The sequence below is a fragment of the Anas acuta genome, chromosome 11 (assembly GCF_963932015.1).
Source record: "Anas acuta chromosome 11, bAnaAcu1.1, whole genome shotgun sequence".
Classification (NCBI taxonomy): Eukaryota; Metazoa; Chordata; class Aves; order Anseriformes; family Anatidae; genus Anas; species Anas acuta.
This window is the reverse complement of record NC_088989.1, coordinates 15,761,649-15,787,106: the sequence shown is the minus strand read 5'-3', so window position 1 is coordinate 15,787,106 and position 25,458 is coordinate 15,761,649. Positions and strand designations below refer to the sequence as shown.

General features: G+C 68.4%; 3 protein-coding genes across 7 annotated transcripts in view; all 3 read right to left on the bottom strand.

The window, feature by feature from the left end:
- Positions 1–40: 40 nt before the first annotated feature.
- LOC137862299 (acylamino-acid-releasing enzyme-like) lies at positions 41–4,328 on the bottom strand. Of its 5 annotated transcripts, XM_068694208.1 has the most exons (21): positions 3,954–4,328; positions 3,763–3,886; positions 3,596–3,677; positions 3,433–3,508; positions 3,184–3,320; positions 2,968–3,108; positions 2,795–2,886; positions 2,659–2,699; positions 2,467–2,588; positions 2,285–2,345; positions 2,078–2,172; positions 1,944–1,995; positions 1,775–1,863; positions 1,539–1,680; positions 1,324–1,401; positions 1,171–1,251; positions 1,002–1,090; positions 733–923; positions 550–652; positions 371–477; positions 41–292 (listed from the first exon to the last, which is right to left on the bottom strand). In XM_068694208.1, the coding sequence occupies exons 1-21, from the start codon at positions 4,114–4,116 to the stop codon at positions 172–174; spliced, it is 2,187 nt and encodes a 728-aa protein (XP_068550309.1). In that variant the 5' UTR covers positions 4,117–4,328; the 3' UTR covers positions 41–171. The 5 variants fall into 5 exon arrangements, with proteins under 5 accessions (XP_068550309.1, XP_068550305.1, XP_068550308.1 ...); XM_068694204.1 differs by having other exon boundaries at positions 3,596–3,886; positions 3,954–4,310; XM_068694207.1 differs by having other exon boundaries at positions 1,563–1,680; positions 3,596–3,886; positions 3,954–4,310.
- Positions 4,326–9,131, bottom strand: LOC137862301 (acylamino-acid-releasing enzyme-like). The gene is made up of 22 exons (XM_068694215.1): positions 9,036–9,131; positions 8,041–8,170; positions 7,832–7,958; positions 7,658–7,751; positions 7,502–7,577; positions 7,262–7,428; positions 7,054–7,191; positions 6,877–6,968; positions 6,751–6,791; positions 6,544–6,665; positions 6,384–6,444; positions 6,212–6,309; positions 6,082–6,133; positions 5,915–6,003; positions 5,702–5,840; positions 5,546–5,629; positions 5,388–5,468; positions 5,207–5,295; positions 4,907–5,097; positions 4,734–4,836; positions 4,544–4,650; positions 4,326–4,477 (listed from the first exon to the last, which is right to left on the bottom strand). Exons 1-22 carry the CDS (start codon positions 9,045–9,047, stop codon positions 4,372–4,374), a joined length of 2,199 nt encoding a protein of 732 aa, XP_068550316.1. The 5' UTR covers positions 9,048–9,131; the 3' UTR covers positions 4,326–4,371.
- Positions 9,132–10,450: 1,319 nt separating this feature from the next.
- The window catches only part of BSN (bassoon presynaptic cytomatrix protein), a 65,677-nt gene continuing 50,669 nt past the window's right edge, over positions 10,451–25,458 (bottom strand). Inside the window, 11 exon segments of the mRNA XM_068694194.1 lie at positions 10,451–10,958; positions 11,107–11,203; positions 11,278–11,330; positions 11,506–11,649; positions 11,748–11,841; positions 12,166–12,785; positions 12,788–12,889; positions 13,211–15,314; positions 16,449–18,137; positions 18,139–23,022; positions 24,191–24,595. Coding sequence (XP_068550295.1) covers positions 11,290–11,330; positions 11,506–11,649; positions 11,748–11,841; positions 12,166–12,785; positions 12,788–12,889; positions 13,211–15,314; positions 16,449–18,137; positions 18,139–23,022; positions 24,191–24,595 — 10,083 coding nt within the window. The 3' untranslated portion in view covers positions 10,451–10,958; positions 11,107–11,203; positions 11,278–11,289.

Here is a 25,458-nt window from a genome sequence, read left to right as displayed (position 1 = left end):
TGTGTTGCAGCAGGGCCAAGATGCACAGGACAGCTCTGCACCAGGTGGCACAAGTTTATTTAGAGGCAAGCCCATGTCCCCATTTCCATCCTGTGCCGTCACTTGCTCTGCTCTCCTCTGGTCCCGGTGCCATCCCCAGGACCCCCGGGCACTCCAAGGCCACCGCTGGTGCTAGGGGCTGTGCCGGGGCTGTCTCAGGTGTTGGAGGAACCAGCGGGCACAGTTCCCAAAAACATCAGCCTCCGTCTCTGTGCCTGCCAGTGCATGGCCGCCCTCCGGGTACCACAGCAGCCTGGGGGTGGGCAGGGGTTGCTCAGCCGGTGCCCCAGGGCTCCCTGCCTGCTCCCCCCGACCCCTGCGCCCCACTCACCGTGCAGGCACCCCCCTGGCCCGCAGCACCCGGTACAGCTCCAGCGACTGCGTGGGGCTGACCCGCCGGTCCCGGGCACCCACACACAGCAGCACCGGCGTCCGTACCTGCGGCATGAGCAGCGGTGGGTGCTCAGCCCCCAGCCCCGGCCCCCCCACATCCATCCCCCTGTGCCGTACCCGGTGCGCCTGGGCGATGGGCGAGCGCTGCAGCATGGTGGCTACGTCCTCGGCACCGGGCACCCGCTCGAAGGAGTAGGGCAGCCCCAGGGACACGTAGCGCCTGCGGGAGGGAGGCAGGGGGGTGGTGTGGTGCCCAGGGCACAGAGCGACGCGGCACGGTGTGGGGTGGGCGAGCCTCACCAGTCGGGGATGTCGGAGGTGCCCAGCAGGGCGGGCAGGTTGGAGACGGGGTTGCGCAGGGCGCACGCCTGGTAGCGCTTGGGCTCACGGGCGAGGAGGTGCAGGGCGATGAAGGCTCCGTGGGAGCCGGCGAGCAGGGCCAGGCGGCGTGGGTCGAGGGGCTCGCTGTGCAGCGCCTGCTCCACGGCCAGCTGCGGGCGTGGGGCACCCCACGGTCAGCACCCCACCCCGACAGCACCCCCAGCACCCTGTCCCAGCGCCCCCCTGACCTGTGTGTCCGCCACATCCTGCTCACCCACGCGGGACAGCAGGGACTCGATGCTGGCCTGCCCGAAGCCCAGGGAGCCGCGGTAGTTCACTGGGGAGAGAGCATTTGTGGGGTGCCACGTCCCCAGTGTGGCACGGGGGACACCTGGCACTGGGGTCCCCAGCACTCACCCAGGAGCACAGCGAACCCCAGGCGGCACAGTGCGGCCATGCTCGGGCGCCAGCGGGCATCGAAGACGGCGTGAGGGCCACCTGAGGACAGCAGGGACATCACTTGGGGTGCCACCAGCAGCACAAGGGTGTCCCCGCTGCCCCCTCACTCACCGTGGGGGCACACAACGAGGGGGTGCGGTGCCTTGGGGCCCGGCGGGCTCAGCAGCAGCGCCTCGAAGGGCTGGGTGCCTGCACCGAGGAAGGGGCCCTGCTCAGTCCCCACTGCCCTGGGTGCCCAGTGTCCCCAGGCCCTTCCCGCCCCCCTCCACCCAAGGGCCCCCAGCACCCAGTAGCACCCAGGTGCTTGGGGGCCCCTGGGCGCTCACCGCATGGAGCAGAGCTCTGCCCACCACAGGGAGGCCGAACCATCAGGGTTTTCCAGGTGATGCCAGGCACCGTTGGGGCATCCTCCACTGTCACCCAGTGCAGGGACAGCTCCTGACCCAACGGTGGCAGCTCTGCCACGACCTGGGGACGGGTGCTGAGTGGCACCGGGGCACCCCTTTCCCTCGGCAAGGTGTCACGGGCACCGCGCATGGTGCCGTGCCACGGCGCTGCTCACCAGGCGGGGTGGGCGGTGTGGGGCCGAGCAGGTGGCCACCAGCAGGTCCCACTGGATGGTGAGCAGCTCCCAGCACCCTTCGGGTGACCCTGCAGACAGCAGCACCCCGATGGCCGCCGGGGCTCACCCTGACTTGCCAGCGAGCCGCCAGCAGCCAGGCGCAGCGTACCGGCAGTGAGGTTGGTGACAGTGGCTGCCTCCGTGTCCACCAGCAGCAGGTCCTGTGAGGGGACAGAGCGCGGGATCCCAGGTCACCACGGGGGCCGTGTCGCAGCCCTGCTCTGTCCCTGTCCCCCAGCTCACCGTGCGGCTGCGCTGCGGGGTGCCCAGCAGGGCTCGCCGGCTGTCGGCTGCCCAGCACCGCGGCGGCAGCTCCGTGGCGTAGATCCCGGTGAAGGCTGCGAGCAGGGCAGGGCACTGGTGAGCTCGGGTGGTGGCCCCCGGCATTGGGGGGGGGGGGGAATCTGACCCCCCAGCAGCACCCAGCCCCGCTGGCTGCGTGGCTCTCACCGCCCGTGGGCTCCTGCACCACGTCAAGCACCGTCACCGTCTGCCGTGTCTGCCAGGTGAGCTGGGGAGAGCCAAACCCCGATGGGGAAACTGAGGCACGGGGGATTTGGGGACCGAGAAGGATTTTGGGGACAGCTCCTGCCCAACCGGGAGGGGCGGCCCAGCACGCGCAGCCCCCTCACCATCCGCAGCTGCAGGCACTGCCGGTGGGGCCCTCCCACGGCCCCCTCCAGGTAAAGCAGGCGCCGGCCATCGGGGCTCAGCCGGGGCGAGCAGGCGGCACGGGGCTGTGCCGACAGCAGCTCTGTGGGCAGCGGGGTCAGTGCCACGGGGACACCGGGGACCGAGGGCACCCTGGGGTCCCCAGCGCTCACCGCAGCGCCTGCTGGCCACTTCCAAATGGAAAATGCCCGACCTGGGGAGGAGCAGTGGCTGTCAGCGCTCCGTGGCTACATCAGCCCTCACCGTGCCAGCACGGGGTGGGCAGCAGGGTCGCACCGCGGGGCTCACCTCCTGTTGGAGCAGGCGCTCAGCCCCAGGCGGAAGGGCTCGTGCCACCAGCCCACGAACACCACGCCGGTGTCATCCGGGGACCACAGAGCCTGCGTGAGAGCTGGGCTCGTGCCGGAGCCACGGGGCATTCCCACTGACCCCAGGGCTCTGCCCCCCCTCCCCATCCTGACCTGGCCGGGGGAGACGTGCTCGGGGACGCCCTCCAGCACCGAGACGCTGCTGCCCTCGATGTCCAGCACGCAGAGCACGGGGACGCTGCAGGTGCTCAGCGCCTCCCCCCAGTCCTCGCGGTACACGAACTGCTCGCCCTGCTCACGGCGTGCGTGGTGTGGTCACTGGCACACTCACCACGCACGTGGCACGCTTACGGGACGCTCACCACCCACCTCCTCCTCCTCCTCTGCCGGCCCGGCTGCCCCCGGCACAAGCCACAGGCTGGGTTTTGGTGGCCTGGGCTGGCTCCTCTCAGCCACGTAGAGCAGCCGCGTCTCCAAGCGGGACCAGGCCAGGCAGGCGAAGGGCCCTGGTGCGGGGACAGGGTGCCAAAGCCCAGTGTGGCACAGGCGCAGCCAGCGGGGCCACCAGCCGTGCCACCCTCACCTGCACCCTGCGGGTATTTTGGGAGGGGGCCCTACCCTCTGTGTAGACCCTGCCGTGCTTCCCCAGCGCTGTCAGGTCCACGCCGTGGCTGCGCCCACCTCCGTCCCACACCTGGGCGAGGGGGGGCGCTGAGCACGGGCACACCGTACCCACAGCACCCACCTCCCCTCCCCAGGCATCCCCGGGCACCCGCATTACCTCCAGCACCTCGTGGCCCTGCAGCGGGCAGCGGGCGAGCACGGCGCGGCGCTGCCCCGACGGCGAGTCCTGGCTGAGAAGCCTGCGGGCGGCAGGGAGGCTGCAGCAGGGGCACGGCCGCACCGCCCCATCCCGTCCCGTCCCGAAAGCCCAGCCGTGAGCCCTACTGGTGGTGGATCTCGGCGCTGAGCGCTGCCCGGCTGGCAGTGAGGCTGCCACCCACACGCTGCAGGCTGTAGTGCCGGCTGAAGCGCAGGAGCCGCCGGCGGCGCAGGTCGGGCTGGCTGCACTCTGTGGGACGGGGACGTCAGCACCTGCCCGTGCCAAGAGTGCCGGGGGCGCGCGAGCCCCAACTCACCGGTGTAGAGGAGGAAGGCCTGGCCCCCCCCTGCGGCACCCAGCGCGGCGCGGGTGATGGCAGGGAAGCGGCTGAGCTCCCGGTAGCAGGAGCCGGGGTGGCTCTGCAGCCCCTCTGCCGGCTCCCCCGGGCTTTCCGTGCCCCACCGTCTCCCCGAGGCCATGGGGCCGCTCCGCCGCCGCGCTGGGCCGCCGCCGTCTGCGGCTCCACAGCGGGGCAGGGTGCCAAGGCATGTGCCTGGCTGGGGGCAGTGCCAGACCCGCTGCCTTGTGCGCACCCGGGGGGGCTGCGGGGTGCTGGGAGCTGGCAGCGGGACATCTCCACCCTCTGCGGCGTGACCGGCGGCCGCAGCACCATCACGGACAAGCCCAGTGCTGAGCTACACCGTTTATTGGGGAGTGACAGTGCCGGGGGCCTCTCAGCACCGCAAGTGCTCCAGCAGCCACTGCACGATGTTCATGAAGCCGTCGGCTTCGGCCTCGACGCCGGCCAGCGCGTGGTTGTTCCCCGGGTACCAGAGCAGCCTGCAGGGCAGAGCGGGGTTAACGCCGTGCCCGCAGCCCGCTCCCCAGCACCCAGCCCCTACTCACCGCGTGGGGACACCGCGGGTCTTCAGGGCACGGTAATACTCCAGCCCCTGCTTGGGGGGCACACGGAGGTCGTCCTCCCCCAGCATCAGCAGCACGGGCGTGCGGACCTGCGGGGGGCACGGCTCAGTAACACTGCCACGGGTGGGTGCAGGGGACGGGGACGTGGATGGGGACAGGGACAGGGCTGTACCCGGTCAACGTAGCGTATGGGTGACTTCTGCAGCATCTCCGCCCACTGCGCTGGGTCCGGCAGGGCAGCCGGCACGTAGGGCAGCCCCGTCTCCGTCAGGCACCTGCGGGCGAGAGGCAGGGGGGGCACGTGCAGGGTCGGGGTCGGGGGGAGCCGGGGGGCGCAGCACTCACCAGTCGGGGATGTCGGTGGTGGTGGCCATGGAGGCGATGTTCACCACGGGGTTGCGGACCACGCAGGCGTGGTAGGTGTCGGGGAACTGCCCGATGAGGTGGCACGCCAGGAAGCCCCCGTGTGAGCCGCCCACCACGGCCACCCGGCTGGAGTCCAGCAGCTCCTCCTGCAGCACCCGCTCCACGCAGAGCTGCGCCCGCAGGGGACAGGTGCCGGGGTGGGGACGTGCCCACACCCGGGTCTCCCTCCCTGGGGGCGCCCACAGGGCCAGGGGGCTCGCACGTGTGCCGGCACCGTACCTGCACGTCCCGCACGTCCTGCGTGCCCACGTTGCCCGGCAGGGAGTTGACGCTGTCCTGGCCGAAGCCCAGTGAGCCGCGGTAATTCACTGGGCGAGACGGCGTCAGAAACCTCCTGCCCCCTGCCCCGGACCCTGCGGGCACTGCAGGGGTGCTGTGCCCCAACGCCCCCCCCGCTCACCCAGCAGCACGGCGAAGCCCACGCGGCACAGCACGGCTGGGTACAGCATCCACCCGGCAGAGAAGACGGAGTGGGGTCCCCCTGCAAGGGACAGGCAGCGGGGTGACACCGTGCAGACACAGCCAGCTCTGCGGGGGGGCTGGGGGGCGAGCTCTCACCATGGGGCATCACGACCAGGGGGGGCTTCTGGGCAGTGGGACCCTCGCTCGGGCGCAGCAGGATGGCATCGAAGTCCAGGCCCCCTGCGGGGGTGGTGGAGGCAGGGTCAGGGCTCAGCAGGGATGGGCGAGAGCCCTGCTGCCCCCGGTGCTCACCGTACTGGGGGTTCTCCTGCTCCGGGGGGGGCTGCAGGGTGCGGATGCTCCAGCTGATGCTGGGCACGGGGGGTGCGTCCTGCAGGCACACCCACTGCACCTGCGCCTCCTGGCCCGCGCTGGGCAGGACAGCGACTCTCTGCGTGGGGAGAAGCTTCAGTGCCAGCGGCCGGGGGGCTGGGGGTCACCGTGGGGATGGGGACGTCACCATACCAGCGTGGGGGGGCAGCTGGGGGTGGAGAACTTGGCCACTAGGAGGTCCCGGTCGATGGTGAGGACAGACCAGCTCCCCTGGGGCGCACCTGGGTGGATGGGAGGCTCAGAGCTGCAGGCAGGACCAGCCCCAGCCCCGGCACGGCACGGCACAGCACGGCACTCACCGGCTGTCAGAGAGGTCGTGGCACCCGTCTGTGTGTCCACCACAAACACGTCCTAGGGGCAGGAGGGCAGAGTCCAGCCGGGCACCGCCACGGCCCCGCCACGTGTCCCCGTGTCCCCGTGTCCCCTTACCTGCTGGCTGCGCTGGGCCGTGTCCAGCACAAGCCTCCGGCTGTCGGCCGCCCAGCACAGCGCCGGCAGGGCGCTGCAGTAGATGCCGGGGAAGGTGCCTGCGGGGGGAGCGTCGTGGCTCAGCACCCCCTGCACCCCATCTCCCCAGAGCTCCCCGCGGGGCCGTACTCACCCCATGCCTGCCGCGGGACGGCCTCCAGCACGGTGCGGGTCTGCTCGGTGTACCAGTCGTACTGCGGGACACACGGGCCGGGGGGGCTTTGTCGGGTCCCATCCTGCCCACCAGCCCCCTCTGAAACCCCCCGGGGGAGTTTTGGGGCCCAGCTGCTCACCATGAGGAGGCGGCTGCACTGCTGGTGGGGCCCCAGGGCGCTGTTCTCCAGGTAGGCGATGCGGCAGCGGTCGGGGCTGAGCCGTGGGGACCACACGGCCCTGGTGTCATCCGAGAGCAGCTCTGCGAGGGGACGAGGGGACGCTGAGAGGGTGCAGGGGGCTGGGGGAGAGCGGGCACCGCTGGGGGCTGGGGGAGAGCCACTCACCACAATCCCCACCCGTCAGATCCACGTAGAAGAGTGCCGAGCTGCCGGGGAGAGGGGGACCGTCACTGCGGGGCGGGCTGGGGGTGCCCCGGGGGTTTGGGGTGCCCGGGGAGGACCGGCACTCACCGGCGGTTGGTGCAGTGCCGCAGCCCCAGGCGGAAGGGCTCGTGCCACCAGCCCACGAACACCACGCCGGTGTCTTCTGGGGACCAGAAGGCCTGCCCGCAGGGAGACGGCGCCGCTCAGCGATGGTGTCACCCATTTCCCACCACCTCCCCCGTCCCTGCTGTCCCCCGTCCTGACCTGGCCGGGGGAGACGTGCTCGGGGACGCCCTCCAGCACCGAGACGCTGCTGCCCTCGATGTCCAGCACGCAGAGCACGGGGACGCTGCAGGTGCTCAGCGTCTCCCCCCAGTCCTCGCGGTACACGAACTGCTCGCCCTGCGGCACGGCCCCGTCAGTGCCACCCGCGGGGCGCGGAGCCGTCACCCCGGGGGTGTCGGGGACCCACCTTGAGGGGCGCGTCCGGCTTCTCGGGGCGCTCCAGGTCCTCATCGGTGGAGCAGTCCAGCTCCGGCGCTTTGCTCTGGAAGAAGGACTCGGCCTTGGGGCGCTTCTTCTCCGCCACGTAGAGCAGGTGGGTCTCCGAGTGCGACCAGGCCAGGCAGCCGAACTGGTCTGCGGGGAGGCTCAGGCACCGGCCGCCCCGTCCCCGGGGTCCCCCAGGGCCACCCCAGCCCTCGTCCCTCACCGTCATCATAGATGCTGCCGTGCTTGTCCAGCGCCGTCAGGTCGATGCTCTTCACCTTGCGGTTCTGATCCCACACCTGGGGGCGCAGGCAGGGGGTGGGGGCAGCCTGAGCCCCCCGCCCCTTCCCTGCTGCATCCCCCCCGGCCCCCAGCTCACCTCCAGGAACTGCTTCTCCTTCTCCTTCTCCTTGACGGCAGCCTTGCGCAGGACGGCTTTCAGCGCCCCGCTGGGGGACTCGCAGCTCAGCAGCCTGCGGGAAGGCCCCCATGGCCCCACGTCAGCCCCACGGCCCCAGTGGTGCGGGGATGGGGGGCACGGGGGGGGACGCACTCGTCCTTGATCTCGCAGGAGGTGCCGGCGGGCCCCGCGTAGACGATGGAGGTGGCATCATGGAAGACGAGGTACTGCCGGCACGACTTGATGGTCTCCGCCCGCGCCAGGTCCCGCTGCGACCACTCTGCGCGGGGACAAGGGGACGGGGTGAGCACCCCCGGCATCCCCCTCCCCGCGTGCCCCCCGCCCCGTCCCCGTCCCCGTACCGGTGTAGAGGCTGCAGTACTTGCCCCCGTACTGGGTGGTGACGTCCGGGCCCAGGCAGGCGGTGCTGAGCCCCGGGTGCTGGCTCAGCTCCCGGTACAGCCCCGCCACCTCCTCCAGGCTGGGCAGCACCTGCGGGACCGGCGGGCTGGCTGCGGGGCACGGGGCTGGGACCAGGGGCATGGGGCAAGGCTGGGGGAACAGGGTATGGGGGGGGGATTCTGGGGGTGCCAGGGTATGTGGGAGGCAGTTATTGGGGTACCAGGGCATATGGGGGGGGCTATTGGGGTAGCAGGGTGTATGGGGGGCTGCTATGGGGGTACCAGGGCACATGGGGGGCAGTTATTGGGATACCAGGGCTTATGGGGGGGTGCTATTGGGGTACCAGGGGACACGGGGGGGTACTACTGGGGTGCTAGGGGACATGGGGGGCAGTTATAGGGGTAGCAGGGCATGTGGGGGGGGGTATGGGGGTACCAGGGGACATGGGGGGCAGTTATAGGGGTACCAGGGCATATGGGGGGGGGTATGGGGGTACCAGGGGACATGGTGGGGGGCTATCAGGGTACCATGGGATATGGGGGGGGGCTACCAGGGTCCCAGGGCACATGGGGGGGTGCTATGGGGGTACCAGGGCATGTGTGGGGGGTGCTATTGGGGTACCAGGGCACATGGGGGGGTATGGGGGTACCAGGGCACGTGGGGTACAGTTATTGGGGTACCAGGGGACGTGGGGGGGGCTTCTGGAGTCTCAGGGCATATGGGGGGGGCTACTGGGGTACCAGGGCACATGGAGGGGGGGCTACCAGGGGCTATGGGGGTCCCGGGGCACATGGGGGGGGGGCACCTGCGGGCGCCGCGCAGGCACCGGGGGGGCTCCGGGCACGGGGGGGGGGGGCTCTGTGGGGGGGGGGGGGGGGCAGCGGCGGGGACGCGCGCGGGCCGGGCCGGGCCGGGCCCCCCGGTGACGTCACCTCCCCCCCCCCCAGCCCCTCACCACCGGCTCCATCTCGCGGCCTCGGGGGGGGGGCGGCGCCGCTTCCGGGGGGCGGGGCGGGGCGGGGCCCCCCCGGCCGCGTTACAGCGCCCCCTGGCGGCGCGGGGGGGGGGGACCCCAACCCCGACCCCCCCCCCCCAAAAAAAACCCCAACCCCCCCGGGGCAGGCACGAGGCGGAGGCGGGTTCAGACCAAGTCCGCGTTGTTTTATTCCGTTCCCACAGAAACACCTGGGGGGGGGGGGTCGGGGGGGTGGTGGAGGGGGGGGGGGCGACTCGTGGTACGCGGTCACGACACGGCGGCGGCACGGGGGGGGCACGACGGGGCTCACAGGGCACGGCACACACGCACACCGTCACTGGGGGGGGGCACGCGGCCCCCCAACACCCCCCCGCCCCCCAAAAAGGGGCCCCCCCAGCCCCGGGTGGGCGGCTGGAGGTGTGCTGGGGGGGGCCGGGGGGGGCCCGGTGCCGGTTACACACTGTACAGGTATTTACAGCGCCGGGGCTGGGGGGGGGGGGGAGCTGCGGCCCCCCCCCGGGCCCCTGTAGGGCGGCCAGGTCCTCTGCATCCCACACCGCCAGGAGCCGATGGGGGAGGGAGGCCGGCGGCCGTTCGAAATAATAATTTACAAAAAAAAAAAAAAAAAATCAAAATAACCATCATAATAAAAAAAATCAATAAATAAAGAGTCCAGGCGAAGGTAGAAGCGAGCGCTGCCGGGGGGCGTGCGGCGAAGCGGCGAAGCCATGCTGTACGGCGGCACGGGCACGGGGCACGGCGGCGACCCCGCGGCGGGGGCGAGCAGGCCACGGGCTGCGGCTGGGGCTGGGGGCGCACGGGTGGCGGGGGGGGGGGACAAGGAGGGGGGGGGGGGACCCGGTGTGGCGGTGACGCCCTTGGCACGCCACGTTGGAGCTGTCGGCTGCGGCCGGGGCTCGTTCCGGAGCCGTGGTGTTTCGTTGCATAGAACACGGGACGGGGTGCGCGGGGCACCGGGGCCGGCGGGACGGGGGGGCGAGGAGCGGGGCGGCCGGGCACGCCGCGGGGGTGGTGGGGACCCCTCCGCCGGTGCCAGCGGGCCCCCGCGTAATGGCTTAAGAAGGACTTGAATTGCACAGTAAAGAGGAAGGATATCGGCAGAGGCTGAAGCTCTCCTGATCGTCTTCGGTGGATTGTGCTCTTGGTGTGGCCTCCTGCACTCTATTGCTTCTACAAACAACAGCCCATGTGCTAACTCGTCGCACAAAGCAAAGAGGGAAGAGGATTTGGTACAAAGTCAAATAAAAAAATCAATGAAATGAACCCAAAGAAACAAAAAAATGGAAAAATAAAAAGCCCATTCCCCCCCTTCCCCGACAACACCCCGTTTCCCCCCCCCCCCGGTGCAGATGAGGTATACACAGAACTCAAAGTGGGATGATTAAGGCTGTTCTTCAAAGAAAAGGGGTGCCCGGCAGCGGGGCGCGCCGGCTGCGTGGCGAGGGCGAGCGTGGCCCTTTGAATGCTTCGAATGGCTTCAGGGCAGCGCCCGGCGTTGGCAAAGGCCAGCCCGCGTCTGCGCTGCCTGTCAGAGTCCTATGGCCTCGTATTTCGGTAGTGAAACAGTGTTAGGTCCTAACGGGGCGCGCCCACTCCCCGGGGGGGGGAGCAGGCTGCAGTGCAGGGGGGCCAAGGGGCCGGCAGGACAGAGGGGACGGAAAGGTGGCCCTCGGCTCGCGCGGAGGGGAAAAACCTATGAAGATGCCAGAGCTGGGGTTCGGAGGGAGCAACTCTGCGTATAATCTTGAGAAAGGGCCGCGGGTCCCGGCACGGCCCCTGGGCAAGCGGGGGTCCCCCCTACGCGTGCCGCGCCGGAGCTGCTGCTCGCCGCCGTCTGCTGCGTGAGGTCCGGCACCCAGGGGGTCACCCTGCTTTCCAAAGCTGCTGAGAGACAGAGGGACAGGGGTCAGGGAGGGGATGGGGACGCTGCCACCTGGCCGGGTGACAGCAGGTGACGGGGGCACCACGCCACCAAGGGCTGGAGCAGCTCCTGGTGCGGAGCTGGGGATGGCCCCGGGGGGCGGCTCACCGTTATACCCAGAGTCTGGCGCCGCGTGCTGAGGCCGCTGGCTTCTTCATAGGTTTTTCCGCTGCAACGACTCGGTCTCCACTCGCTTCCCCAGCTCCTGCAGCGGGAGGGCGTCAGGGCACGGCAGGGCAGGGACGCACCGGGGCGCGGCATCGGCGCCGCTCAACTCACCTTGTGCCGTTCTCACCAGAACGAAGTGAATTTCTTGCCAAAAGCTGACACCGCTGCGGGGAAGCCGGAGAAGCGTGAGGATAGAAGCGTCCTGATGCATCCCATGCCCAGACCCCAAACCAAAGCCATCGGACTGCGATGCTGGTGCATCCCGATGGAGGCTCCCGGCCCCCCCTGTGGTGCCTGACCCCGTCCCAATGCATCGCCGTCTGCGGGGTGCACCCTTACCTTCAGTCAGTTTGCCTGCTTGTTCTGCTGCCCCTCCCGGCAGGATTTTGGAGAAAACGCTCTCTCCTTCCACCCCAGGCTGCCCTGTGCCTGTGCTGGCGGGGCCACGGGGTCCGGCTGCCCTTGGCCCAACCTTGCTGTCTGCTGGGGGACAAAGGAGGCTGCTGTTAGCAGGGAAAGGCCCCTTGGGGGGGGGCAGCCAGGTAGCACGGGGCCAGCCCTGTGCCTCGGGGCGCACTGACCTGCTGCTCCTGGGGGCTGAGCCGTGGGCGCTCTCCCCGGCTGCTGCGGCACCTTCACCGCGGGTTTGGGCACGTCTGTCTGCTCCGCTTTCTGCTGTGAGGCACAAAATGCCTTTAGGCTCTCACCCCCCCAGCCGGGACAGCAGAGCAGAGCACCCTTTAGGGTGGTCCAGTTGGGTGGGACGTGATGCAGGGCTTGCTGTGGCAATGCCCGTGTACTGCTCCCCGGGGAAAAAACACAAAGTGCGGTGGGGAAGTGGCCCCACAGCTCCAGAAGAGGCAGGGGCGCAGGGCTGTGCACCCTCCTGAAAGGTGCCATCTGGGGTGGCACGTGCATGGACATGCACATATGGGTCCCCTTTTGGTCCCCAACCCTTCCTCTGGGGCTTGCAGCAGACCCAGCCGTGCCCATGCTCACCTGTGGCCCCGGGTGCCCACCCGGCTGCGCGTGCGGTGCGGCCGGTGCCTTCCCCGCAGCCTGGCCTGTCCCCGGCTGCTGCTGTGGTGGCCGGGATGAGGCGGGTCCCTGTGTCCTGGGCTGTGCCGAGCCCGCCGGCTGGGCAGCCTGCCTCGCCGCCGGCTGCTGCCGCGCTGCCTGCTGCCCAGCTTGCTGCTGCCTGCCCGCCGGCTGCTGCGCGGGTGTCGGTGCCTCTGATTTCTGCGCTGGGGCAGGTGCCCCGTGCGGCTGCGGCATCTTCGCCGTCTTCTGGGGCTCGGCACCATGGTGGTGCGTGGCAGGGCGTGACGGCGGGGCGTACTCGGAGGCGCTGGGGCCGTACGGTGCCGTGCCGCGGGGCTCAGGCTGCTGCGCCTTCTTGGCGGTGGCCGGCGGCGCATGGCCGCGGGGCTCGTGGCGGCCGGGCTCCCGCGGGTGCTGCTTGGCCGAGCGGCGCGGCTGCTCGTCGTGGCGGGAGGAGGCGGCGTGGCGCCCGTAGTCGCCGTGGTGCCGGTGCTCGCGGTGCTGGGGGTAGTCGTCGTGCTGCCACGGGTCCTCGTCGGGCAGCTCGTCGTAGTCGTGGTAGGTGTGCTTAGCGGGGGTCTCTTCTGCGAGGAAGAGTGGCCGCCGTAGTGCCTTACCCGCTCCGACCGCACCTCCCTGGGCTTATCAAACCAGTCTGTCTCCTCCTGACCCAAATGATAGGCTTCAGAAACCAAAAACAAACCACAGTCAATCTCTCGCTCCGCAGGCGGGAACGCAGCCCGGGCTGAAGCCATGCAATGAGGCAGGAGAAGGCAAGCAGCTGGTGACACACACAGGGGACAGCCCGCGCCGGCAGGGACAGGGTGGGGCACCGCGCAAGCACCGGGCAGCGCCGGCGAACATCAAACACCCGGACAAGGACTGGAAAGGGGGGAGGAAGGCACGTGTCAAGCAAACTGAGGCCGTGAGAGTGTCTCTGCAGACGAGCATGCCCCGGGGAAGCGCCATGCTCTGGGTGCTCACCACCACGGGTAGCTGTTACCTTCGCTGTCCGAGACAACGCAATGGGAATCGTCCATGCCGTAGCCCTCCTCGTGCTTGTACGAGTGGTTCCTTGGCACATCTTTGATGTGCTCTTGCACATCAGGCAACGAGTGGCTGGAGCAGAACTGGGAGCAGGGGTCCCCCGACGACTGTGGGCCAGGGCCCCCCGCCGAACGCGACCCCCCCACTGACTTCCCCAGGGGGCTGATGGGGCTCTCCTCCTCCGAGGGCTGCGTGCGGACCGGAGCCCGGCCCCGGCTCTGGCTCATGCTGAGGGACGAGGGTTTGGAGCTGCCCTTCTGGGACCTCTCTGCGCCCTCCCGCTCGTAGGACTTGCTCCGGCTGACGGTGTCACGGCCGGAGGACTTCTCCAGCCCGTAGCCAGAGGAGCGAGTTCTGCTGCCAGCGGAGTAGACCCGCTCCTCCTCGTCCACCAGGTCCCGGCTGGACACGCCATAGTACTTCTGCTGCTCGTAGACGTTCTTCTTGAGGCCGTAGGTAATCTCGTCCTGCAGCTTCTTGGCCCTGGAGGCCACGTTGCTGCTGCTGACCGACGTTGTCACAGCGTAGGAGGCCAGGTCTGACTCCACGTCTTTGGCTTCTTCTATGGGAGAGAACTTGGAGATCTTCTGCTCCATGCCCTGCTTCCTGTGCTTGCTGCGCTTCGAGGAGACGACGGCGGGTGCCAGATTCTTGGACGAATGCTTTGGCAGTGCCACACCGGAGCCATGCTTGTCCGCTCGCGAGGAGTGCCGGTACTCACTGTCCCCGTAGTAGTAGGAGCCCGCGGAGCTCCCCGACACCCTGCCATTGCTCTCCACGCCCCGGTGGTAGCTGTTCTTCCCGCGATGCTCGGGGCCGTGGTGGTCATAGATATCCTCCTCAGACTCCTCCTCCGCTTTGGCATAGCAGCAGGGCCGGCCGGAGCCCTCGGCATCCCCCAGCTCGCTCTTCTCTTTGCCGTGGCGGCCGTTGGCACCCGTGCCCCCCGGCTCCGCTTTCTGCCCGTCCACGGCTGGGCTCTCCTTGGTGAGCTCGCTGATGTCCTCGATCATCACGTAGTTACGCGGGATGTTCTGCTCCAGGTTGGTGTAGAGGGACTCGGAGGAGAAGCTGGCCGACGGGCCCTGCGTGACGCCAGCCCTCTCGGCCGGCCGGGCCTCGGGTACCTTGTACTGCTCGTAGCCGCTGCTCACCGCTGCGGCGCTGAAGGTGGCGTCGGGGACGGCGGAGGAGCTGGTGGCCGCGCCGATGACCTCGTAGTTGGTGGGGATCTTCTGCTCCAGCTCAGCCAGCGAGGTCTGCCGTGGCTTCTGGTGCGTGTCTGACGGGCTCTGGAAGAGCGCGGGCTGCGCTGCAGGCACAGCGGCTGTGCCAGCGAAGGCGCCCTGGGCTTGGTAGGGGTTTTGGGGCCGGAAGCCCGGCTGGGCCGGGGTGCCCAGCTCCGTGTACGTGGCCCCGGGGGCCGGGAAGGCGCCGGGTGAGGCGAAGGCGGGCAAGGGGGCAGCCTGCAAGCTGTCCTGTGCGGTGCTGGCAGCGGGGAACTGGGGGGGCTGCGGGCGCGTGGGCTGGAAGGCGGGGGGCCCTGGTGGGGCCGGGTAGGGGTAGGCGCCGTAGGAGGCGGTGGCGAAGTCGGGGTACTGGGCGGCGGGCGCGGGGCGCAGGCTGGCGCTGTCGTAGGCGGCGAGGCGCAGGCTGTGCAGCTCGCTGTCCGACAGGTAGTCCCGGCGGTCGGCCAGGCCGCGCAGGTAGGGGTGGTCCCGAGTGCCCCGGTCCTTCAGCAGCGACTCCTTGCGCTGCGTGATGCCCAGCTCCAAGTACTTCAGCTTGGCGTCGATCTCCTTCTCCTCCTCGTCCAGCTCCGCCTGCTTCTTCCGCAGCTTCGTGGACTCGTGCTCCACCAGCTTCAGGTCGCGGTCCAGCTCCTTCAGCAGGCTGGCCTTGGTGACCGGTGCCCCGGGGGGAGCCTTGGGGGCCAGGCTGCCCAGGTAGAGCTGGGGGGTGGCCGGGCTGCCCAGGGGCACGTGGGGCTCCTCGGGCGGTGGGCTGGGCAGCGTGCGCTTCACCTTGCGTGCCAGCGGGCTCGACTGCAGCCCACCCACCTGCAAAGCAAGGGAAACCCATCAGCAGCGCGGGTGGCGGCCACCCAGCCCCCTGGGGCAAGGCAGCGCTGCCCGCGGGGCTGTGCAGAGCGGCCGAAGGCCCCGCGCGTGTCCCCTCGTGCCCCGAGAAAGCGGCGTTTATGTAAAGCTGTAATAAATAGGATGGAAGTAACAGGCAGGGCACTTTCTATGAATAATTACCAGGAGTGGCAGTGAGCCAAGTGCCAGGCTGGCCGTGGGCGCTCCAGCAGAGGAGCACCGCCGAGCGCTGCGAAGAGCCCTGCGCTTTGCAGCAGGGCTTGGAAATGCGGCAGCAGAGTGGCTGCACGGGGCCCGCTGAGCCAGGGGCTCTCCCAGGGCTGCGTTTCCCTGCTGCACCCAGGCGGGGCAGCTCGTGTCTGGGGACGCCGGGCAGCCCGTCCCCTGCCTGCTCTTCCCCTGCGCTGCTGCAGTAAGGAAGGGCGCTGCCAGGTCGTGCCTCAGTTTCCCCACTTGTGAAACGGGGCTGGCTGCGGATGGGAGCGAGGGCAGCTGCAGCCCAAAACTGAGCCGCACGTTGTGCCTGCTCCTCGGGAGAGGAAGGGGACCCAGCTGGGGCAACTGAAAACCCAGGCTCGCCTGTGGGGTGGCAGCTCCTATCTGTCTCCCCATGGACAGGCTGTGCCACCTCCACGGCCGCCCTGAGTACCCACAGACCTGGAGGAACCTCCTGCTGCTCGGCTTGGAGCCACGTGTCCACGCACACGGGCTGCCATCAGCTGCTGCAGGGAGCCAACCTTTTAAAATATTAATTGCTGCAGCACTAATGAAACCGAAATGGCCTGAGGCGCCTCCTGGAGCTGTTCTCCCAGGGAAAGTCTATTTATTGCAGACCGAGAGCGTGTCAGGCGGCTGCGTGCCCAGCGCTGCCCCTCTCCTCCTGACACTGCTGAAATGTCACCAAAAAAGGTTCAGCTCGGGTCAGAGTGGTCGGGCACACGCAGGAGAAGGATGTGGAGCGGGGACACACCTGTCCCCAGTGAGGAGAGACGTCCACCAAGAGGGGACGTGGGTGCGTGGGGACAGGGACACAGCATGGTGTCAGCGGAGGAACCCTCGGGGCAGGTGCCCGAGTGAGACCCCATGTGCATGTACCTGGGTGCCCGGGAGCAGCGGGTGCTGGTAGAGGGAGAACCTGTCCTTGCCGGCCTCCTCCGAGGTGGGGCTGATGGGCTTGGGGTCGGACAGGGAGCGCTGCATGGTCTTGATGGGGCGCGGCAGCGTCTGCTGGCGCTGGGCCGAGTCGGCGAAGTGCTTCTGCGGCGGGACGTGAGCCTTGTTGAGCCGCTCGCTGGTGGCGAAGGAGGACTCCAGGAGGCGGTGCGGGGACAGGGGGGACACGGGGGAGTAGAGGACCTGGGGAGAGCGGGGCGGCTGGCGGGTCACCAGCTGGGAGAGGGAATCGGCCGGCAGGTGGGACTGGTACCCGATTTCCAGGGGGTCTGGCTTCTTCTTCTCAAACTTGCCCAGGGTCTGCTGCCGGACAGCGTGGGGGTCCAGGGGGCCCGTGCTCACCATCTGCATGTTGGTGGAGTATGGGGTGATGGTGGTGGGCACCGTCAGCTGGGGCACCACGATGCCGGGCTGGGGGGGTGGCTCGGGCTCCGTCTGGCAGGCGAGGCTCTCGCCCCGCTGCGTCTTCTCCGGGGCCGAGATGTACTTGACGATCTCCACGCGGGGGTCGTGGGTGGTGATGTGGATGGAGGGGGAGACGCGGAGGAGCTGGTCGGGCTCCGTCTGCACAGAGCAGTCGCTGATGGTCTGGATGCCAATGCTGGCCGTGCTGCGTGCCGTGCCGTCCGCCTTGCCCTCGGCACTGGCCTCAGCGTGCCGCGATGGCCGGGAGCGCCGGCGCCGCACGGGCTGCTCCCACTCCCCGCTGTCCTCCTCGTCCGTCTGCACGCTGCAGTCGGTGCTGCGCCGCGACCGCCGCCGCCGTGACAGCAGGTACCGCTCCTCGCCATCCTCCTCGTCCGTCTGCACGCTGCTGTCCGCCGTCTTCCTCGCCGCCTCCTTCTCGTAGGCATCCCGCAGCCGTGGCATCGAGTTCCTTTTCTTGATGCCCCGGCCAGGCTCCCAGGACTCCTCAGCTTGCAGGGACATGTCCGAGGCCGAGCTGCTGAGGGGCCGCTGTGGCGCAGGGTAGCGGGGGCCGGCAGCACCCTCCGGCCCCCCGGGCAGCGCCTGGCCAGGTGGGGGCCACCCCTGCCCGTTGTGTGCTGGGCCCCGCGGTGCCTCGGCGGGTCCCTCGGGTGGGCGGGCGGCAGGCTCGGCAGCGCTGGGGAAGGTGCTCTTCTGCCTCTTCTGCTCCTCCAGCTGCTGCTGCAGCTGGTGCTGCAGCTGGTGGATGTGCTCGAGCTGGAGGCGCTGCTGGGCCAGCTGCTCCCGCTGCAGCGCCAGCTGCGCGTGCCGCTCCTCCTGCTGCTGCTGCAGCACCTGCTGCTTGATGCACTGCAGCTCCTGCAGCTCCCGCTGCACCAGCAGCTGTTCCTTCTCCCGGTGCCGCTGCAGCTCGGCGCGCTCCCGCTCCAGCTCCTCCTGCAGCCGCAGCTGCCGCAGCTTCTCCAGCTCCACGCGCTCCCGCTCCAGCTGCAGCACGTGCTCCTGCTGCTTGCGCTGCCGCTCCTCCTCCCGCTCCCGCTCCTCCAAGGGCGGCTTGGACGAGGGGGCCGCCTGCCCGCCCTCCTTGGTGCCCGCTGCCGGTCCCTCGGCGCGGGGGGGCAGCCCCCGAGGCCTCCGCTCTCTGCAAGCCGGCAGCGGGGCCGGCGGGGGCTTTGGCGGCGGGGCCGGTGCCTGCTGCGGCGCTACCCGGCTTGCCCAGGTAGACGGGCGTCTCCATCAGCGAGGAGGCCGGGAGGCGGCTGGGGGCCGGGTAGCGGTAGAGGCTCTGTGGTGCCAGCGGGACGCGGGGGGTGACGACGGGCATCCTGGCCAGGCTGGCCAGCGGGACAGCGGCCACGCCGGCCGGGCCGTAGGGTCGGTACAGCCCGCGCAGCATGGGGCGCAGCACAGAGGCTGGCTGGGTGGTGATGGGCAGCGTGGAGGCGATGGGAGTGTTGATGGTGGAGTAGATCATGCCGTCGGCCGCCCGCACGGTGGCGGAGGACGGGAACATCTGCCTGATGGCGCCCAGGCGCACGCCGGGCACGTTGTACTGCGCCAGGCTGCCAAAGCCCTGCCGCGCCTCGGGGACGTTAGGGTTGAACATCCCGCCGGGTTTCGGGGCCACGGCACCCCCCGGCTGAGCTGCCAGCCCCCCGCTGCCGCTGCTGGGGCCGTAGGGCAGCACGTCGGGGCCGTTGGCGTGCCGGCCCCCGTACTGGTCCATGGAGTTGAGCGCGGCGCACATGCGGCTGATCTCGCGCGCAGTCGTGGCGCTGTAGTGGGCCAGGCTGGACTCCTGGAAGCTGGCCAGGTCCCCTCGGGGCGAGTAGCGGTAATCGGAGTAGATGTTGGAGGCCGAGCTGTACCTCCTCATGGGGAGCGGGTGGCCCAGCAGCTCGGTGGGCTGGCGCAGGTCGGAGAAGGAGCCGTACTGCAGGCCTTGGCCCAGGTACCCCCCCTCGGCAAAGCCGACGCTGTAGGAATGCTTCATGGTGCTCAAGTCCACGGCAGCCTCACTGGCAGGGAAGGGCTGGTCCCCCTTTGGGGGGTAGTAGTTCATCCCGATTTCGGACAGGTTGGTGTCTGACATGGAGGAGTAGAGCCTCCCAAAGGTGCCGGTGGGGTAAAACTTCTGCTCCTCGTAGAGAGCAGGCGCTGGCTGCTCCCGGTACGGGAAGGTCTCCGGCAGCTCCGGCTCCCTGCTGCCATAGAGGGGCCCTCCGGCCTTCCTGCTGGGGACCGCGTCCCCTGCCTTCTTCTCGGGCATCTTGGAAGTGGGGTTGAAAGCACCAGTGCAGCTGCTGCCGAAGGGGAACTTGTAGACCACGTCACAGCAGGCCACCTGGCTCTCCGCCTTCACACCCGTCAGGTCCAGCACGTTGGCTGGGGGCTCCTCCTTCAGCACTTTGGTCACCGGGCCGCCTGCCACGTCCTCCACCTGCACCATCATCACCTGGGACTTCTTCCCTCCCAGGGCAAGGAGAGGGCTCTGGGTCTTCAGCTCCACTGGCACTGCCCGGTACAGCTCCGAGCCCTGCTCCTGTGGGAAGGGCTGCGGGACGCCGCTGCCGCTCTGCGCGATGCTGGTCTGCGTGATCAGCACATCCTTCTTCACCATTTGGCTGGGCAAACTGTACCTCGAGAACTTCGCCTGGGGGGGAGCGGCCGGCTCGGGCTTGCCAGCAGGCGCGGGGCCAGCTGCCCCGCTGGCTCTGACGGCGCCCGTCTGCACGCCCTGCTCTACCTGCTTCACCTGCGCCAAGCACACCGGGCTGCCGGTCCCCTGCCCGAAGTCCATGCGGCTCTGGAAAGGGTCCCCGTAGACCACGGGCTGCTTGGGCTGGGAGATGAGCATCGGGGAGGCGATGGCGAGGCCGGCGGTGCTGGCGGCTGCAATGATGGCGTGGGGCTGCTCCTGGGCGTTGAGGTTGATGATCAGGGGCTGGATGGCCGTGGACTGCCGGCTTGGGAGCTGGTCCAAGGTCAGGCAGTACTTCCTGGCCTCGGTGGCCAAGGAGGTGAGATCCATGCCTTGGTCTGTTATGATGATGGGGGCGGACTTCAGAGCAGTCCGCAAGTCCACGGCACTACCACTCGGCACCTTGGGCCCCGGCTCGACGCGGGAGGTGCCGGGGATGGAGGAGATGCGGCACAGTGAGATGTTCTCCGCCGGGAGCGCTCCCCAGCCGTACAGCCCCGTGATGCCGTCGGCGCCTGAAGTCACGGGCACCTTCTGGGCTTGCTCCTTCCCGTGCTGCGCCCGGACGTATGCACCCGGCGGCTGCTCCGGCTCCTGGCCGTACCCGTGTGGAATCATCTGCCGGCTCGTCCTGGTGGGAGACGAGGTGGGGGACTCGGAGGAGCTTGGCGGCTTGGTTTGGCTGGCCGCGTCGGCCGCCAGCGTGATCAGCATGAAGGGGGAGTCCTGCGAGGACTGCTGCCGGGCCAGGCGAGGCGAGCCTGCCCGGTGCGGCGTCTGCGTCCCTTGGGCCACCATGGGGGAAGAGGCGGAGGTGCCGGTGGTGGCGGGGACGTCATAGGCAAGGAGGGGGCTCTGCGTCTGCGTGGAGAACTCGGCAGTGGACTTGGTGGTGGGGCCAGGGGGCGCGGCCGCCCTGGGGACGGCACGGGTGGGACTCTGAGTAGGAGACGTTGGTGAGAGCGGGGGGCTGGAGCTTTTGAAGAACGGGTACGTCTTGGCCGGTGGGGGCTTGCTGTCGCTCACCGCTTGGAGCTTCTCCCTGGCCATTTGCACACCGGTCTCAACCGCTGCCTTGCTTCGGGAGACGTCCTCCGTCTGTGAGCCGTAGCTGATGGAGCTCTTCACCGGGCCGTAGCTCCTGGCGGGTGAGGCTGTGGGCTCTGCAGAGCTGTAGATCTGTGCTGTGCTGGCGGGGCCGGCTGCCGCTGTTGTGACTGCGCTGGTAGCTTTGCTGTAGGCATAAGGAGCTGTCAGGGGCTTGGGACCGGGGCTGGGCGCTGCTGGGGCGCCCTGGAGCTTGGCCCGGTCCTGTCCTTCTTTTGTAAAATGCTGCGTGACCTGGACATCAGGAATGGCCTTGCTGCCCTCGGAGGAGGAGAAGGAGACAGGAGCAGAAAGCTGCGTGGGGCTGGTCCCAGGGGTGAGGGGACCCCCGTTCTGCTTCATCAGCTCAGCGTACGCACTCTCGGCGTTCAGAAAGTGCTTTTCCTGGTACGCCTCCTCCTGCCCTTTCTTTTTGTCGCCCTGTTCCAGAGCCAGGTCAAACGAGGAGGACTGGTGCATTCTGGCGATGCTCTGCGAGGTCTGCAGGATCTCCTCGTACACCGCACCCGGCTTCGACAGGGTGCCCGGGTAGTCGGGCTGCGAGGGGTGCGCGGCGCTGCCCTCGTACCCGTACTCCTCCGCGTACTGGTACTCGAAGCCGTTCTGCCCCTCGGTGCCGCGGTACCCCACCTGCTGGTAGCTGCTGCCGTAGGAAACGCCCTGCTGGGCCTGCTGGATCTGCTGCTTCTGCATCATCTCTGCCTTCCTCATCATCTCCTCGTAGGCTTCCTCGGCGCTCTTGAGGGGCTTGCTGGCGGGCTGGCTGGGGCCGCTCTCCACCTTCTCGGTGGGGGAGTAGAGCGACATGAAGGTGGGCAGGTTGTACTCGCTGCCCGACTTGTACAGCTTGGAGGCCACGGCGTCGAAGCTCTCAGCCTCCGAGTCGATGGAGGGCGAGTACTCAGAGCAGGAGGAGCGGTGCAGCTCCTCCATCTCCGCCGCCTGCCGCAGCTCCTCGGTGGGGGAGGCGTCCTCGATGGGGGAGAGGTTGCTGGGGGGAGTTTTGGAGCGCTCCCTCCTCCGCTGCGCCCGCAGCTCCTCCTTGTCACGCTTGGTCTTGCGTGCTGTGCTCCGGATGCGCTGCTGCTCCACCTCCCGCATCTTCTCCTGCTCCCGCAGCAGCTCCTCTTCCTCGCGCAGCTCCTCCTCCTCCGACGAGTCCTCGATGGTGGGCAGCAAGGGGCCGTGCGAGCGGTGCCGAGCCTTCCTCTGCTGCTTCACCTCCTCCAGCCGCTGCCGCCGGCTGGGGCTGCTGTCACTGTCCTCCTCCAGGGAGGAGATGGAAGTGGGCGAGGTGCCCGAGGTGTAGCTGGGCGTTGTGGCCGGCAGGGTGGAGGAGTACTCGCCGCGGGAGCGCTCCTCGGGCGAGCCCGTCAGGCTCTCCATCTCCAGCTCTGGCTCCCGCTCCAGGCTGGTGTCCGCGTCCTGGCTCATCTCCATCTCCCTGCCGTAGCCGGTTGTGCTGTTCAGCTCAATGGTCTTGAAGCGCCGCAGGCCCCCTTGGGCCGTGCTCATGTCGTCGCCCTCGGCTGCCTCCAGCTCCTTCCTCTCCTCCTTGTACAGGCTGCTGGCGCCGTGCGGCAGGTGCCGCTTGGCCACGGGGGGCTCTTTGCTCTTCTCTGTGTCGGCCTTAGCGGCGCTGTACTTGGTGCGCCCATAGCCCCCCTCCTCCTCCTCCTCCTCCAGGTTGTCCTCCTCCGCACTCATCTCCAGGATCTGCCTCCGCATGAACTCCTCGTCGCTCACCTCCTCCCGGCCCTTGGGGTGGGGGGGCACCGGGGAGAAGCCCCCCTCGCTGCTGTCCTCCACGTAGTCGTGCCGCAGCTTGCTGCCGAACTCATCCGAAGACTCCATGCTCTCCCGCTGCTCCCTCTGGTTCTCCCACTCCAGCGAGTCCTCGTCTTCCTCCAGGATATCCTCCAGCTCCTCGTCCGAGTCGAAGGCTTCGGGGGTGATGGAGAGGTACCGGGGCCGCTGCCGCTGTCGCTGCTCCTCCCGCTGCTCCGAGCCCTTGCTGGGCTCTGCTGGGCCCCCCCGAGCCTCCAGCAGCGGCCTCATGCTGCTCTCCAGCTTGGTGAGCTCGGAGGGGCTCGGGGGGCTCTGCCCCGCCAGCCCGGTGCCGCTCAGCTTCTCCTCCTCCTGCTGCACCAGCCCCGTGATCTCGCTCTGCGAGCTGGAGATGCCATCCGAGGAGTAGCCGGTGTCGCTCAGGCTCTGGGGGCTGCGGGACAGGTCCGGGGGGTAAGGCTTGCCCACATCCTACAGTGAGAGGGAGCGCAGCGTTAGACCCTACAGAGTGCCCCAAGTGCGAGGGGGCTCTGGGACCCCCCCGTCCCCCACCCCACCCGATGACAACACCAGAAGGCTGGCTAATGGGGATGTTCTTCGTTTTGTGTTAAAGACCCAGTGGTGGCTGCGCTCAGCTGGGATATTTATGGCCACGGACCCATCCCCGGGGAGAGGAAGGGGCGAGCTGTGCCTCTGGCAGCCCCGAGAGCACCATAACCGCTCCGGGGCTTAGGGCAGAAGCCAGAGGCTGCCCCGGGGCGCACTGCCCGGCCCGGCTGGCACGACCCTGTGGGACAGCAGCCTCACTGGCAGCAGTGCTGGGGCCGGCAGGCTTCGAATGAAATTTAATTTCCCTGATTGACAGCCCCGCAAAGCAGCCTAGAGAAACAAGGCAGTCCCCGGGATCCTCGTTAGATGCCAGCAGAAACAAATGTGACGTTTTAATTGACGGCACTGTTAAGCAGCGCTGGGGAGAGACTCAGCACTGTGCCAGGGAGCGGGGAAAGCACCCGAGACCCCACGAGCAGGAGGCCCCACGGATCCTGGGGGATTTAGGAAGCATCAGTGGGGCGAGGAGCCTCTTCCCCAGGGGCTGTGTTGGCAGGGGGCAGCCAGCCCCCGGCCCGTGGGGGACGTTGTGAAGGCAGCTTCAGTGATGGCTCCTTAGGGAAAAGCATCCCAGTGCAGCCAAGCTTTTCCCCAAAGAGTATTCAATTAAAGAGGAAAAAAAATAAAAAAAGGATTGAGGAGCTTGAAAAAGTGTTTCTGCAGCACAAGCTGGAAATGTTTTGAAAGGAGCTTTTCATTTAACGGCACATTCAACTGCCCTTCAAAATCAATGGGCTGAGGAGTACCTGAATTGTCGCGTTACGCACCAATTAATGCAATCATCCTAAAACGCAGGCACCTCGCCCCAATTAACGTGATCATCCTAAAACGCAGGCACCTATCGCACACTGCTGTACAGCGTGTCAAATTGCCCAGCAGCTTGGAAATGTGGAGACCGTTTTGTTTTGGCCTCACCGTTTTCCTAAAGCACCTGAGTGGGGACAAGAGGGGTTGACAACGGGCTCTGCCCTGCCCTGGCACAAAGTGACCGCGGGGAGGACACGGCACAGGGGCAGGGCAGGGCGCTCACCTCCTGCTCCTTCGTCCTCTGTGCCTCGGGAAGCACCCGTCCCACCTTGCTCTCCCCCTCTGGTTTTGCGCTGATGCTCTTCCCTTTGGGTGCTGGGGAAGGCTCCGGGGCGGCTTTGGGCAGCGGCTTCTCCTCTGCTGGCGCCGGGGGCTTCTTCTCCGGGGCAGGGCTGGGGGCCGGGCTCTGCTCGGGTGCCCGCAGGCTCCTGGCGGGCGAGGGCTGGCGGTCGGGGGGCGCTGCCGGCTCGGGGGGCGCGGGTGCCCGCGGGACGGCTGCCGGTGGCTGGTGGCGGGGAGAGCCGCTGGCAGGTTGCTTCGGGGCGGGCATCGGCACGGGGGCAGGGTCCGCCAGGCTCCCTTCCAGCAGCCGCTGCGTTTGGCAGTTCAGACACAGCCATTCGTTTTTCTGCAAGGCACGGAAAGGAAGAGCTCCGTTAGCCACCGGGGAGCCCCGCGCCGACGGTGTCCCGTTCTGCAGGGCTCAGCAGAGATGGACCTGCTGGATGCCAGCAAGACCAAGGACTTCCAGCAGAGTCAGCACGCCATGGGGTGAGCCTTGCTGAGCACTGGAGACCAGTGCTTTGTCCCCTCTAGACTGGGAGTGAAAAGTTTTTACTGCACTTCTTGGCAACGTGAAAACCATCCTCCCTTTACTTGCCATCTCTTTATTGTCCCTGGTGTTCATCACTAGATTTCGCACTGCCCACACCACAGCACCTTCTGCACCTCTCCAAGGGGGAGCAAACCCAGCCTGACCCTGCCTTTGGCTCCGGGTTTGCTGCCCACAGGCTGGGGATGCTCAGCCCTGCCGGCTCCTCATGTAAAAGCAGCTGAAAAGTTGGGTGGAAACGAGCAGACCGCTGCTCCCTGGGCTGCTAAGTGACCGAGCACACGGAGGAATGCATCGCGCATCCAAAGCAGCGCACTCAGCGTGGGGAAGGACCACCCGGGACAATTTAGGAGAAAAAGTCTGGGTCCCCCAGCCAGGCACACCCTCACTGCCACAGCCTGCTGGGGACGAGCCTGGAGGAGCAGCTGCTGCTGCCCCATTTTTCTCTGCAGCTCTCTGCTTCACCTCCAGCGGTGCCAGTGCTGGTGGCTTCACCCTGCCTCACCGCCGGCACTGCTCCCTCCTGCTGCGGGGCTGTGCCCAGGCTCCCTCTGCTCCCTGATGTCCTCCAGGACAGGGGTGCGTCGTGCTGCTGGCTCCTGCAGCCCCTGTCCCCGTCCCCGTGCCCGTCACCGCGGCGTCGTGGTGGCCAACATCCC

Bases quoted from the DNA above. Each gene is read 5' to 3' on its own strand.
- LOC137862299 (XM_068694204.1), bottom strand. From the start codon at position 4,310: ATGGTGCTGCGGCCGCCGGTCACGCCGCAGAGGGTGGAGATGTCCCGC. The intron at 1,864-1,943 runs GTACGCTGCGCC...TGCTGTCTGCAG, and splicing joins TGTCACCAACCTCACTGCCG to GGTCACCCGAAGGGTGCTGG. The intron at 1,681-1,774 runs GTGAGCAGCGCC...ACCCGTCCCCAG, and splicing joins CACACCGCCCACCCCGCCTG to GTCGTGGCAGAGCTGCCACC.
- LOC137862301 (XM_068694215.1), bottom strand. The intron at 7,192-7,261 runs GTGGGTCCCCGA...GCCGTGCCGCAG, and splicing joins AGCCGGACGCGCCCCTCAAG to GGCGAGCAGTTCGTGTACCG. The intron at 6,969-7,053 runs GTCAGGACGGGG...CCCTGCGGGCAG, and splicing joins AGCACGTCTCCCCCGGCCAG to GCCTTCTGGTCCCCAGAAGA.